The 15,019-nt window shown below is 39.4% G+C and overlaps 1 protein-coding gene across 1 annotated transcript in view; it reads left to right on the top strand.

Moving 5' to 3' along the window:
• The window catches only part of CDH26 (cadherin 26), a 48,233-nt gene extending 34,208 nt beyond the window's left edge, over positions 1-14,025 (top strand). The window contains exons 11-16 of the mRNA XM_087959226.1: positions 1,267-1,500; positions 4,606-4,836; positions 6,646-6,767; positions 6,995-7,075; positions 10,948-11,037; positions 13,672-14,025. Coding sequence (XP_087815352.1) covers positions 1,267-1,500; positions 4,606-4,836; positions 6,646-6,767; positions 6,995-7,075; positions 10,948-11,037; positions 13,672-13,872 — 959 coding nt within the window. The 3' untranslated portion in view covers positions 13,873-14,025. The remainder of the gene's footprint in view (positions 1-1,266; positions 1,501-4,605; positions 4,837-6,645; positions 6,768-6,994; positions 7,076-10,947; positions 11,038-13,671) is intronic.
• Positions 14,026-15,019: the final 994 nt, after the last annotated feature.

Raw genomic sequence — 15,019 nt, 5'->3', positions numbered from 1 at the left:
ATGGAGGAGTTTATTTTTATTGCTGTTGTTAAAAATAATAGGATGCTTTAAATACCTACAAAGGAAAATACGAACAAAGCGATAAGGGTTTCTTCCATATATTTTAAAGATGAGAATCTGTCTTAAAATGCTTTTCTGTCATAAACCATTTCTTGAAACTAGTTCAACTCTGGCCACTGAACTGTCCATTTATTTTGAAAGATGCCCGGTTGGGATGATGAATGAGGACTTTTAGAACACATAGGATTTCTATATTGATAATAGAAATGGCCTCTCAAAGACAGTGATGTGGAAAGTTTGCTGAGGAGGTCAGATGTCTACCATAATAGTTAAAATCCATCATCACATTCAGTGGTGCATTACATTTTTTCAAAACTACTTTTACCTTCCAGGTTTTGTGTTGGGCTCAAAAGACAGATAAGACCAAAAGAGGAAAAAAGAAATGTGAGGAGGAGGCAGAGGGAAAAAATCTATATATGACATAGTTGGATTTACACTGTTTAATGTATTGATTCAAATGTAAATAATGTCCCTGTTAAGAAGAATTGATGGCAGGTGATGGCAAGTGAACCAAGGCAGTCTTAGAATGGATCCCACTTGATACAAAGCATCCACAAAAGAGATCTAAAACAAGATGGATCGGTGACATCAGCAAATATTGCAGGTCCAATTGGCAAAAGAAAGCTCAGGACCATATTGGTTGGCAATATGTAGGAGAGACTTTCATCCTGCAGTGGATAAGACAATGGCTAGAATGATGATGATGATGATGAATGTCTCCATATATTTGACTGTTTTCCTCTTGTACTATATCAGGGGTATCAAACTTGATTTCATTGAGGGCCACATCAGCATTGTGTTTGATCTCGGGGGGCCAGGGTGGGCATGGCCCGCTTGATGTCACTCGTGTCGGGGGCTCCTTTTTCAGTTGTGATGGCCTCCATGCGGCCCTCCCAAGCTCTGTTTTTGCTGGCAGAGGCACCGCGGTCTCTGTTTTTGCTCTGTTTCCAGGGCAGCCCTGTGGGCCAGATCTAAGCACCTGGTGGGCTGCATCCAGCCCCGCCCAGGCCTTGAGTTTGATACCCCTGTACTATATTGTAACTAGGCGGCAACTTACAGCTTCTTCCATGATTTTTGAGAACTGCATGCAAACCAAATTATGTAGTCTAAATTATATAGTTCTGTCTCAATTTGAAGATTCTGTCCTGCTTCTGTATTTTTTTCTTTTTTTAAAAAAAATCTAAATATTGTTGTTGTTTTTCTCAGGTGTTCCACCATTAACTGGCACGGGTACCATTCAACTTTACCTTTCTGACCTGAATGACAATGCTCCAATGCTAGTTACAACATCCTTGACCATCTGTGAGGGAAATGAAACGGGTCCTTTTCATATAGAAGCTGAGGACAGAGACTCCTATCCATACGCAGAACCTTTTACGTTCCAATTGGAAGATGCCTTAGAGGGTACCGAAAAACTCTGGAGGCTGGGAGAGAGCACTGGTAAATGACTGCTAATTGGGGATTATCGTATCCTTTGATTTCACCTCTTGGCAAGGTTTCTCCTGGGAATGGAGAAAAGAAGCATTGAAGCAAGGAAGGCCTGGTCCAGTGGTGGGATTCAGGTTTTTTTTTTTACTTCTGGTTCTGTGGGCATGGCTTGGTGGGAGCAGCAGGGGAATACTACAAAATCTCCATTCCCTCCCCACTCCAGGGGGAAGATTACTGCAAAATCCCATTCCCTCCCCATCCCACTAACCTGCTTTCTACCTCCATTCTCCTGTGCAGGGCAACCAAAGAAGACCCAGCCAATCAGCTGGGACTCAGGAGGCAGAGAATAGATGGAGGCAGGGCCAGTCAGAGGTGGTAATTGCCGGTTTTCCAAACTACTCAAAATTCCCACTACCATTTCTCCAGAATTGGTCAGAATCTGCTGAATACCACCTCTGGCCTGGTCAAAAAACAAAAACCACATTCCATAATTGATACTTTATTGTTTAAGTCAGCATCCCCTAAACCTTTTGGGTGTCAGGGACTGGTTCCTTGGAGGGCAGGTTTTCCACGGATCAGGGGAGTGTGGTTTCACATGCTACCTGAATCCTGTGTGTACATGGATGACGCCGCTTGCTTACATGTCCCAGTTGCTGGCAGGCTGCAGATTGGTGCTGGTTCTTGGCTTGGAGATTGTGGATCCCTGGTTAAGCTATAATAAGGGAATCTTGAAAGCCTATTTTGAGTATCTCTGTCTGCCATTTTAGAATAAAACCAAGGTGGAATTATTTTGAGTTTCTTTCTCATATTTAGTTCCATTTCTTGACTGTGTAATCATTTCTCTAAACCTTTCCTAACAGACCTTTCATATTTCCCCAAGGTGATCTTTAAATTGCTTTGATTAACTAATCCAATGGTCTTCAAACTTGGCAAGTTTAAGACTTGTGGACTTCAACTTCAATTCCTGAGCTAACATGACTGGAGGAGGAATTCTGGGAGTTGAAGTCCACAAGTCTTAAAGCTGTCAAGTTTGAAGACCCTGAACTAGTTGATTGATTATGTTTCTTCAATCATTTTCAGCTTCTCATGATCATTTTCACCAGGCAATCTATTCCTTACCTGTTCTTTCCAGTCTCCCCAAAATACCCTCATGACCACTATAACTGAGTTCATTCTCCTTCTTGATGCCCATGCTCTTCTACTTTTCGTTTCCACTTTTTCCAGGATTAGGACCTTCTCCAGAGAACTTGGTCTTCACATATGTTTATAGTTAGTTGATTTGAGTCTGATCTGTTCTCTGCCTCCTGAGTCCCAGCTGATTGACTGGGTCTTCTTTTGTTGCCCTGCACAGGAGAAGGGAGCTGGAAAGCAGGTTAGTGGGGTGGAAAGGAATGGGGAGTTTAGAATAGAATAAAAGAATAGAATAGAATACTTTTATTGGGCAAAAGTGATTGGACACACAAGGAATTTGTCTTGGTGTAAATACTCTCTACAAACATAAAGAAAAGGTACATTCGTTAAGAATTAAGAATCATAACATACAACACTTAATGATAGTCATAGGGTACAACCAACAATCAAATCATACTAGGAAACAGTCAATATAAATCGTAAGGATACAAGTGACAAAGTTACAGTCCTACAATCACAAGTGGGAGGGGATGGGTGATAAGGAGTGATGAGAAGATTAACAGTAATAGTAGTGCACACTTTGTAAATAGTTGAACAGTGTTGAGGGAATTATTTGTTTAGCAGAGTGATGGCTTTTGGGAAAAACCTGTCCTTGTGTCTAGTTGTTCTGATGTGCAGTGCTCTATAGCATTTTTTCTGAGGGAAGGAGTTGAAACAGTTTATGTCCGGGATGTGAGGGGTCTGTAAATATTTTCACAGCCCTCTTTTTGACTTGTGCAGTATACAGGTCCTCAATTGAAGGCAAGTAATTGTTTTTTCTGCAGTATCCTTCCCCTGCCACGCCCACCAAGCCACACCCATCAAGGCACACCACACCCACCAAGCCACGCCCACAGAACTGGTAGTATTTTTTTTTTGAATGTTTACAACCATTGTGGCATCTCCATGGTCATATGATCAAAATTCATGCACTTGGCAACTGGTTCGTATTCATGAGAGTGTCCTGTAGTGTATATTGGAGGTGGTGACCCTTTGAGAGCTGAATACAATGAAATTTCATTTTAATGTATGCCAATTAGTGTACATTCAAAGTGACAATAAAGTCATTCTATTCTATTCTATTCTGTTCTGTTCTGTTCTGTTCTATTCTATTCTATTCTATTCCATTCCATTCCATTCCACTCCACTCCACTCCATTCCATTCCATTCCATTCCATGTTATTATTCTATTCTGTTCTGTTCTGTTCTGTTCCGTTCCGTTCCCTTCCATTCCACTCCACTCCACTTCACTCGATTCCATTCCATTCCATTCCATGTTATTATTCTATTCTATTCTATTCTATTCTATTCTATTCTATTCTATTCTATTCTATTCTATTCTATTCTATTCTATTCTATTCTATTCTATTCCATTCCATTCCATTCCACTCCACTCCACTCCACTCCACTCCATTCCATGTTATTATTCTATTCTATTCTATTCTATTCTATTCTATTCTATTCTATTCTATTCTATTCTATTCTATTCTATTCTATTCTATTCTATTCTATTCTATTCTATTCTATTCCATGTTATTATTCTATTCTATTCTATTCTATTCTATTCTATTCTATTCTATTCTATTCTATTCTATTCTATTCTATTCTATTCCATTCCATTCCATTCCACTCCATATTTTCTATTCTATCCTATGCTATCCTATGCTATGCTATGATGTTGCATCTTTTGCAACCTTCTGACAAGCAAAGTCAATGTGGAAGCCGGGTTCATTTAACTGTGTTGCTGCAGTGATTTACTTAACAACTGTGGTAAGGAAGATCATAAAAATGGGGCAAAACTACTTAAATATTTCACTTAGGAACAGAAATCTTGGAGGTCAATTGAGGTTGTCAGTCAAGGACTACCTATAGTAGCGTAATTAACGTAGCAAGGATGTAATAGTTGAAGTTTGGTGTCCATTTCTCCTCCTTATCTCTGTTTTCTAGATAACGCTGTCGAGCTTTTTATCCTGCAAAGACTCCCTCCTGGTGAATACTTTGTGCCATTCCTTATACGAGATTTGCAAGGGTTTTCCAGGCAAGAGACCCTGGATCTCCAGGTCTGCTCCTGTCCTAATGGGGTCACTTGCGAGCAACGTTATTCATTGAAAACTGTATCACTGAGTCTCAGCGGAGGAGCAGTGGGCATAATTATGGTTGCATTTCTATTACTGTCATGTGAGTAATGTGATGGTTATTGTCTTGTTATTTTGACTTGTGGAAGAGCAATAAACCAAGGATTATGGTTTGTGTGACGTCTAGGTAAGCCGGGGTCCCCAAACTTGGCAACTTTAAGACTTGTGGACTTCAACTCCCAGAATTCTCCAGCCAGCATAGCTGAAAGTCTCAAAGTGGCCAAGTTTGGGGACCTCTGAGATAAGCCATAGATGATTATTTCCTACTTCATTTAGCCATTCCCACTGTTCGGAGTTATACTAATTGGGAATCATCAATCATCCTCTGCCATCAAATTTAGTAAGCCAGATTTCAGAAGAATTGTAATTGGTTATGATGTGTAAAGTAGACCGCATCTTTTATTTAATTATAATTTATTTTCACGCTCTAATTCTATATACCAACTTTTGTATCCTAGATTGTTCTTAAAATCACTTTATAGTCTGCTTTTGGGTAGTTGAGGAGCTTTACAGAGAGCGGTATTAAAATGTTAAGTAAATCTTGGGCAAGTTCACATTGTGGTAAAGTGGGAATTTAAAACTGGGTTTTTGAGCAAACAGTAATGACCTTGACTAAGGTTTACACAATTCTAGCATAATAGATAAATAGAGTAGTTTGATACCCATGCAAACCAACTTACAACGGCTTCACTCAGGCCTGTATATGGATTGTTATGTGACATAGGGATGAAATTGTGAAACAAGCCAGTATAAGAAAATGGCTTGTTTCCAGAAGATCAAGATCATTTGAACTATAACTGGGCAAGAATGTTATATACCTCCTCTTTATTATTCTCCTTAACCTATATTAGGCTTTGCTTTGAATAGTGCTGGAATCACCTCATTTCAATAACGGATTCCTTTTGAAACATCCAGTTTTCAGAAGTTCATTCTTCTTCGGTTGAAGGGGAAAAGTCCAGTACTTGACAGATGCAACCATTGGCAAAGACTCTCATCCTCAATTTAAAAGTATGCTGTCCCATCTCCTTATGACATAATCTGGTCTCCCTTTCTTCTATGGTTCCAAGGATTCTTAGAATTAGCAATCAAAACACTTTAGGATGCTGTTCTGCCTTCTCCCCCTCTATTCCCATAATGCATATTTTATTGTAAGAAAAATAAGAGGAAAAGGCAGGAAAACAAAGGGAAGCGATGGCCCAAGAAAAAAAGTTTTTACTGAAACAGTCCTACTGGGCAGAGACCCAACTAAGATGTGAGCAGGTAATAAGATACTTGAGAAGGGTGTTGAAGAGATGAGGGGTTCCTTAGTGCTCTCTGAGCTGGCTTGTTTTCTTGCAGAAGTTTCATTACTCAAACTGAGTGGTGCAGTGGTCTAGAGGTAGAGCTCTCACCTCACAATCAGGAGGCTGTGAGTTCGATCCTAGGTAGAAGCAGATATTTCTCGCTCTGGGTATGCTGAGAATATATCTGGTGACAAAACAACAACTCTGCATTAGCAACAGGAAGGGCATCCAGCCAGTAAACACTCAGCTCCATTCAGTTGCCCAGATTTCACCCTGCAAAGGATTTTGGGGTCGTTAAAAGAAGATGATGTTTCATGACTCAAATTAGGTAACATCATTAGTGCTTGTAAGTAGTACGGTTTGCTGTCAGTTTATATTGACAGCAAACCACACTCCTTAATAGCACTGATGATGTTATCTAGCTTGGGTAATGAAATGTCTACAAGAAAACAAGCGAGCTCAGAGAACACCAAGAACCCCTCATTTCAATCCTGAGCTACAAATGTTGTCCTTTATTGGTGCTGAAGACAGTTGTCGACATTGCTTGTTTACCCTTTCTCTCTATGCAGTGGGCCTGGCGCTCCTGTTGTGTTCCTGCATCTCTGAAGAGAAGGAAGCACCTACATTCATTCCATACGAAGCAGGCAACCAATCCCTGATCCACTACAATGAGGAGAGTGAACATGTTTTGGTGAGAAATAATATCGTTGGCTACTTTCCTTGACATTTTACGGGACTGATCCTAGATTTCTAGCATAAGCCTTGTGCATCGTACTCTAAAGGAGATTTCATTGAGTTTCAATGCGATGTAAGTCAAAACAAGTATTAGTACGCCAGATTTTAAAGTTTTGTCAATTGCAGCTATCCCAAAATACTTTTTTTTTTTACTTTATCCATCTGCCTTGTCGTAACTTTTAGAATGTACCTGACTCAGGGAACCAAGGAACAGCATCCTCAGTATATGCAAAAATTGCGAAGGAGAAACCACAAGCTCTTGAGGTAACTGGAACGGAGCGTCACCCTTTCTGCAGGTCATCCAGCGCTTACAGAAATTATCCAATAAGGAGTGATGTGCAGCAGCCAGAATGAAATGAGTAACATGATTCCCACTCCAACACTAGTGCCTCCTTCCCACCCTTGTCCGAGGCACCCCTAATCTTGACTTTAAAAATGGATTGATGTGCTTTTGGATAGAAAACATGACTGTGAGCATTTGATCAACCAGGATTCATCTGATTTTTTCCCGCTATTTCTTGAACTGGTCTACAAGCATAGAATATTACTACTGTTTTACCAATTAGAGTGGTTTTGGCCCCAGACGTAGGTAGTTCTAATCTTTTTGACAGACTCTTGATGAATGTATCTTTCTTTTTCTTTTTAGTTCATTACGATTTATTTCATCTATATTTGGCAAGAAATCTAGGGATACATTTTTAAAAGGTTGCAAATCAGTTTTAAAAGTACGACTCTTGTTAGTTTCACTGGATTCTCTTTTTTTGTAAATATTTTTTTTTTTTATTACAAAAACAAAAAATAAAACCATCTTTCAGTTATACAGTGTGTCATCTGGATACATATATCTTGTGCACATATTAATATTTGTATACATTTCTTACTAAGTTTACATTCACATTGTAGCCTATTCAGCATTATTTATCATAATATAACATTATTACAGTATCATTTAATTTCTTACTTTATTTTCCAGCCATCCATAAGATAAATCCCATATCTTATAATAATCTATTTCTTCTTGTTCTCTAATTGCCAGTGTTAACCTACTCATTTCTGCACATTCCAGTATTTTCTTAATCACCTCCTCCTGCATCGGAACTTTTTCATTGTTCCAATTTTGAGCAAATACAATTCTAGCTGCTGTTAATGTATGTATAATTAAGTATGTTATTTCTTTACTATAGGTCTTGGGTAAAATCCCCAATAGAAATATCTCAGGCTTTAAGTCTATCTGTTGTTTTATCATCTTTTCCAACCATATGAATGTATCTTTCTTGATGAATGAAGCTTTTCTTTTTATGTGCACTGAGACAGTGGTGGTATTCAGCAGGTTCTGACCAGTTCTGAAGAACCGGTAGTGGAAATTTAGAGTAGTTTGGAGAACCAGCAAATGCCACCTCTGACTGGAGATTTTACAGTATCCTTCCCCTGCCACGACCACCAAGCCACACCCGCAGAACCGGTAGTATTTTTTTTTTAAATTCCACCACTGCACTTGAGAGCATATGCACCAAGACATTCATTCATTTATTTATTCATTCATTCATTTAAAGACATAGTAGTATAGGGATCTGAGTCAGATGCTTCAATTCACCTATCATTGGGCACAATTATACCAAAATTAGGATTATTTACCTTCAAACTTTACCCTCAAACTAACCTCTATAGACTTCATCCCATTCCTAAGAGGTCTGCAAGGGGCATGCATAAGCGCACAATCATGCCTACCATCCCTGTCCTATTGTCCCCAATTATTAGTTACTATTTCATGTATTTAAACTTATGTTTATTCTTATTTCTATTATAAGTGTTTGACTAAATAAACAAACAAACAAACAAATAAATAAATAATTTTGTGTAGAATAATTCCTTTAATCCTGCAGTTGTATCTAAGAAAGGTTTATCCACCAGAACTCCTTTTAACTCCCCCCCCCATTTTTTAGCTATGAACAAGAGGTAGGACGATTCAATATCACGCCCAATTTCTTTGGCATTTAGCAGTAACAACCATAGAAGTGGTCAGAGAGTGGCAAAAAGACAAAACTAGGATTGTGCCATCATGATGCAAGACACACCCTTTGGTAACTATATTCGGACATCGCTTATGTGCCTCAAAGTGGTGGAGCTTGTGATGTTGTAGAGTGTCACTGCTTCTAACATTTGCTATTATTAAGAGGTATCATCTGCCTTTCCTCTGACTAGTCATGACTGAAGGTGAGAAGAAGACAAATGTCATAAGTATTCAGCTGCCAGATAGGACAGACCTAGAGGAGATGGTCTTCAGGGAGATAAATATTTTATTGAGAATTCTTCTAATGATTCTAGATCCTAAAATATCCAAAACATAAAACGTGAGATGTAACTTGATTATTTATAAGTAGCATAGAATAACAGAAGGGACCTTGCAGGTCTTCTAGCCCAACCCCCTGCTTAGGCAGGAAACCTTATATCATTTCAGACAAATAGTTGTTCAATCTCTTCTTTAAAACTTCCAGTGTTGGAGCATTCACAACTTCTGGGGGCAAGTTGTTCCACTGATTAATTGTTCTAACTCTCAGGAAATTCCTCCTTAGTTCTAGGTTTGCTTCTCTCCTTGATTAGTTTCCACCCATTGCTTCTTGTCCTGCCCTCAGGTGCTTTGGAGAATAGCTTGACTCCCCCTTCTTCGTGGCAGCCCCTGAGATATTGGAACACTGGTATCCTGTCACCCCTAGTCCTTTTCATCAAACTAGACATACCCAATTCCAGCAACCGTTCTTCATATGTTCTTCATATAATAAATTCTGTATTTCCTTTTGTTCTCTAAAGAATGTCTCTGCAGTGATGCAAATGAATCCTATAGAAAACCAACAACATCCTAATGGAAACGTAACCTCTCCCTTCAACACTATCAAAGCTTGGAATCAGGTTAGATAAATCATGTGAATTGGGATTAGATATTTATTGGTAGAGTGGGAGGCAATTAATGCTTTTCTGAGTCTTTCTGAACTGCAAGGTAGATGGGATTGTATTACAAACAGGAACCAGAGTTGTTAATACCCCTTTGTTCAATGGTGGAATAGATTCTTTCTTTCAATAACAGAATACAGCATAACAGAGTTGGAAGGGACCTTGGAGGTCTTCTAGCCCAACCCCCTGCTTAGGCAGGAAACCCTATACCATTTCAGAAAAACGGTTGTCCGATGTCTTCTTAAAAACTTCAAGTATTGGAGCATTCACAACTTCTGGGGGCAAGTTGTTCCACTGATTAATTGTTCTAACTGTCAGGAAATTTCTCCTTAGTTCTAGGTTTGCTTCTCTCCTTGATTAGTTTCCACCCATTGCTTCTTGTCCTGCCCTCAGGTGCTTTGGAGAATAGCTTGACTCCCCCTTCTTCGTGGCAGCCCCTGAGATATTGGAACACTGGTATCCTGTCACCCCTAGTCCTTTTCATCAAACTAGACATACCCAATTCCAGCAACTGTTCTTCATATGTTCTTCATATAATAAATTCTGTATTTCCTTTTGTTCTCTAAAGAATGTCTCTGCAGTGATGCAAATGAATCCTATAGAAAACCAACAACATCCTAATGGAAACGTAACCTCTCCCTTCAACACTATCAAAGCTTGGAATCAGGTTAGATAAATCATGTGAATTGGGATTAGATATTTATTGATAGAGGGGGAGGCAATTAATGCTTTTCTGAGTCTTTCTGAACTGTAAGGTAGCTGGGAGTGTATTATAAGAAGAGGAACCAGAGTTGTTAATACCCCTTTGTTCAATGGTGGAGTAGATTCTTTGTTTCAATAATAGAATACAGCATAACAGAGTTGGAAGGGACCTTGGAGGTCTTCTAGTCCAAGCCCCTGAAGGAACTTCGTATAGACCCCATACCAGAGGTCTCCAACTTCCAGAATTCTCCAGCCAGCTGCCAAGTTGGAGCAGATGCTGGAGGTGTTGGACAAGTGACCCAGAAATTGCCCAGTTCTGTATTACACAATTAATGAAATCCTTCCTCTCACTGTTTCCAATAGCTTTGGATGCATCCATTTAGAACAGGTGGCTGGGCATTGATGTGTTTGAAAGCAAAGTGATAAAATGGACAGGTGGGTTTTAAGTTGGAGTTGACTGTGGCTTTTTTTCTTTCTTTCCGTAGCTGGAGCCTTTGAACCATCAGAACATTAAAACATACAAGATAAATCCACTTGAGAAGATTTCAGAAATAGTAGCTGTTGCCTTGAAACAAGTAAGCCAACTGCAGAACAAACAGAGGATTCCTTTTCCCAAATACTTAGAATGGCAAAATATAGGATATGTTTTGAGCATGGGCTCAACCACCAGATTTAAGGTTTCCTTGTGGTTTCCCCTGCTCAGTCAAATTACCAGTGATTTCTTTCAGGTTGCGAAAGATAAAAGTAGATATCTATTTTGGAAGTGAATTGCTTCTTTGTCACATGAAGAAAGCTGGGGTTTAGAGGTTAGGATTGCAGCTGCTAGATAGGAAGATTTCTGTAGAATGAACTTCTGTAGAGTTCATTCCTTTCCATCTGCCATTCTCCATATGAAATGCCACTCAGCACCATCCCTGATCCCACTCTTAAAGCATTTTTTTTTTCTTTTTATGACCCTTTGTTTCGGGGTGACTGAGTGGAACTGAGTATTTATTGGCCGGATGCCCTTCCTGACACCTATACAGAGTTCACAGCAGATATTTTCTCTTTGTGCTCTGATAGAAAAACATTTGCCACTGCCTAAAACTCTCAGCCTTCTGAGTGGGAGGCAAGTGCCTTTACCTCTTAGGCCACCGTGCTTCTCCCACCCTTAAAGCGATAACCAACGGAGAAGTGGGAAAGCTCCTGGCTGTGACCTCAAACCTTCAGAGTAACTGAAGGGAAACTTCTAATTGGTGTGACCCTAAGTGGCTTGAAGCAAAACATTTTCAAGAAAAAACAAACCAGAAAATCCAGTTTCCTTTTGGAAAAATACTTTTGGGACAACCATGAATGGATGATTGAGAATCTCCATAGATAATTGGTAGGACCATCTTCTCATCCACAATACCAGTTACCCCCTACCCTTTGAAATATTCTCTCCCCCAGAGCTGAGCTAAGCCCCTCCCTCTTTTGGCTTTTTAAAAAGGTGTTAAAACATGGCTCTGTGGCCTTGTGAGGGGAGCTCAAGGGACCATGCAACCATGGGGCTGGTTGGTGCTCTGAGAGCCCTCCCTTGGCCTAATTAATTTTTAACGGCAATTTATTATTCTTGCCTCCTTCTAAAATTTTAATTCTAACATTTTAGTTTTTAAACAACGTTTTTCTATTTTAACATTTGATTGTATACCGGCAAGAGAGGATTGTATATCCTCTCCAAGGAAGATGGGCAGTTCAGAAATGTGATAAATAAACAAACAAATAAATAAATAATGTTATTCAAATGTGATGTGGCTGGCGCCATTTTTGCCAAGATCAGCAAGAGAATCAAGGCTAGTCAGGACGGTTTTCACTCCACAGTGGAAAAAAGTAATTTCCCACCCACCCCCATACTTGCCATCATGAAGTTTTTAAAACTAAAACTACATTCCCATGCTCGATTTGTGACCACAATTGGCCCCAAATTTTGTTACGAAGCGAGACAGTTAAGTGAGTTTTGTCTCATTTTATGGCCTTTCTTGCCACAGTTGTTAAGTGAATTACTGCCATTGTTAAGTTAGTAACCCGGGTGCAGAGTGAATCTGGCTTCCCAATCGTCACAAATTCATGCCAGTTGCCAAGCATCTGAATTTTAATCATGTGACCATGGGGATGCTGCAATGATTATAAGTGCAAAAAACAGTCATTTTCCATGCCATTGTAACTTCAAACGGTCATAAATGGATGGCTCTTAAGTCAAGAACTACCTGTAGTGCACAGCTTTGTGATTAGGTTCAACAGTCTAAATCCATGATGGCGAACCTATGGCATGCGTGCCGGAAGTGGCATGCAGAGCCATCTCCACTGGCACGTGAGCCGTCGCCCCAGAGCAGGTCCACTGCAAAGGCGCATGCACTGCCAGCCCGCCAGCTGATTGTCAGGTAGCTGCTGCGCATGTGCGGGGGGCATGGGGCATGCAGGAGATGCATGTGCATGCTCAGAAATGCATGGTTTGCATCGGGTGGGATTCAAATTTTTAACAACCGGTTCTGTGGGAGTGGCTTAGGTGGTGGGCGTGACTTGGTGGTCATGTGACTGGGTGGACATGGCTTGATGGTCATGTTATTGGCTGGGTGTGGCCAACTCAATATCACATTGAGGCATGCATCTCCTTGCCTGGCCTCTCATGACTGTGGGGATGCTGCAACAGTCGTAAGTGTGAAAAATGGTCATAAGTCACTTTTTTCAGTGCCATTGTAACTTTGAATGGTCACTCCACACAAGCAAAGTACCAGCAAAGGAGGGGGAAAAAAAACTCCAGAGATCTTCCTGAGACAGGAAGTCTAGTCCTGCCAAGAATGTAATAAGGGTTAACGGAGAGGCAGTTTCTGTAAGCAACACCACAATGTTTCCTTCCTGCCTTCCTTACAGGATTAGGCCAGTAATTTCTTCTAACAACCGGTTCTCCGAACTGCTTAGAATGTTAACAACCGGTTCTAGTGAATAGGTGTGAACTGGTAGAATCCCACCTCTGGTTTGCATGGGGGCTCACATGCACACAGGCAGAAATGTGTGGCGTGCATGTGGAGTGTTGTGCATGCATGTGCAGGGGGCGTGGGGTCCCCCACGTACATTGTCTTATGGGTGCTGGCACTTGTGCACGTACCCACATGTGTGCTTGCACACTTTGGCATGCAAGGACGAAAAGGTTAGCCATCACTGGTCTAAATGTTTACTTTCTTTCTTTGCAGAAATGTGAAGACATGGCCAACATGGAGGATAATATAGTTTCTTATGCGCCATGTGTTTATGCAAGTGAAGGAGCATTGGAAAAAAACTATTCTTCCTGGTCCCTTTCCATCCTAGAAGATGACAAAAACAGCCTGCCTGAAGATTTCCTGGGTGTCCTGGAACCTAGATTTATTCCTCTTGCAAAAATATGCAGTAAATGATTGTCATTTTTGGCCTCTTTTTAACAAGATTTTTCTAAATTAATTTACCACAGGACTTCTTTTATATGCTAAAGAAAGGTTTTATATGCTCCAGAAAGCAAACGGCAAATGCCTATTGAGTGAATGAGAGAATAAACTCATTCTGAGGACTCATGTTCAGGTCATTAGAAAACTTTTTCTTTGAGACTAGATGGAGTCTGTGGAGAGGTAGAAGATAAGTTCCAATTTTAACTGTTCAGTTACGGCATCATTCATTTGTCCTCCATGATTGACTGCTTACCCATAGCCATCTTGAGTCATTATTTATGTGCAGTGAGAATCTTATGTGCAAAAAGATGGAAACATGCTGATTCCCACAATGGAAGATTGGATGGTAAAAGTGATCGAAGTATCAAAACTGATTTTTGGCAGAGGTAGCAAAACTGATCGTTTTAATTAGAGAGAAGAATTTGTCTAGTTTCATTCTACTTGGAAAGTGTTTCTGGACTTTTTCCTCCAATTCTGAACAAAAAAAAAGATTATTTTGATTTTAGGTTTTTTTAAAAAAAAGTTTTATTGTTTTTAAGACAAATATAGACAAACACAACATAAAAACATCAAGCCATCTTCCATACATATACATACAGTGTGTCGGTTGGTTTACAGATTGTTTTGTGCTTTCACTTCATAGTCTTCACTTACAATTACATTGTATATGTTCTCATATTGTCAATCAAATATTCCTAAATACATTAATATCATTGTTAATCAATCATTTGACTATACTATTATTCAAGATAATCCATATTTTACTTAATTTGTTTTATAGCAGTTCATATTATCATCTCAAATCTATCCTATAATCATTTTGTAGATATAATAAAAATAATACATCTTTATATATTCATTATATTCTAAAAATCTACATATTTCATTACCATGTTTTATTGTCTAACCATTGATAGAATAGATCCCAAATCTTATAAAATTGTTTATCTTCTTGTTCGCTGATTTCAAATGTCAGTCTACTCATTTTAGCACATTCCAATATTTTCTTAATAACTTCCTCCTGTGTTGGTATTTTCTCATTTTTCCAGTTTTTAGCAAATACAATCCTAGCCACTGTTAATACATTTACAATCAAATATTTCAATTCCTTACTGTATAT

The sequence above is a fragment of the Notechis scutatus genome, chromosome 3 (genome assembly GCF_049901735.1).
Source record: "Notechis scutatus isolate UNSWTSFEM ecotype Mainland chromosome 3, rNotScu1.2, whole genome shotgun sequence".
NCBI classification, from domain to species: domain Eukaryota; kingdom Metazoa; phylum Chordata; class Lepidosauria; order Squamata; family Elapidae; genus Notechis; species Notechis scutatus.
This window is presented reverse-complemented; position numbering and strand designations above follow the sequence as displayed.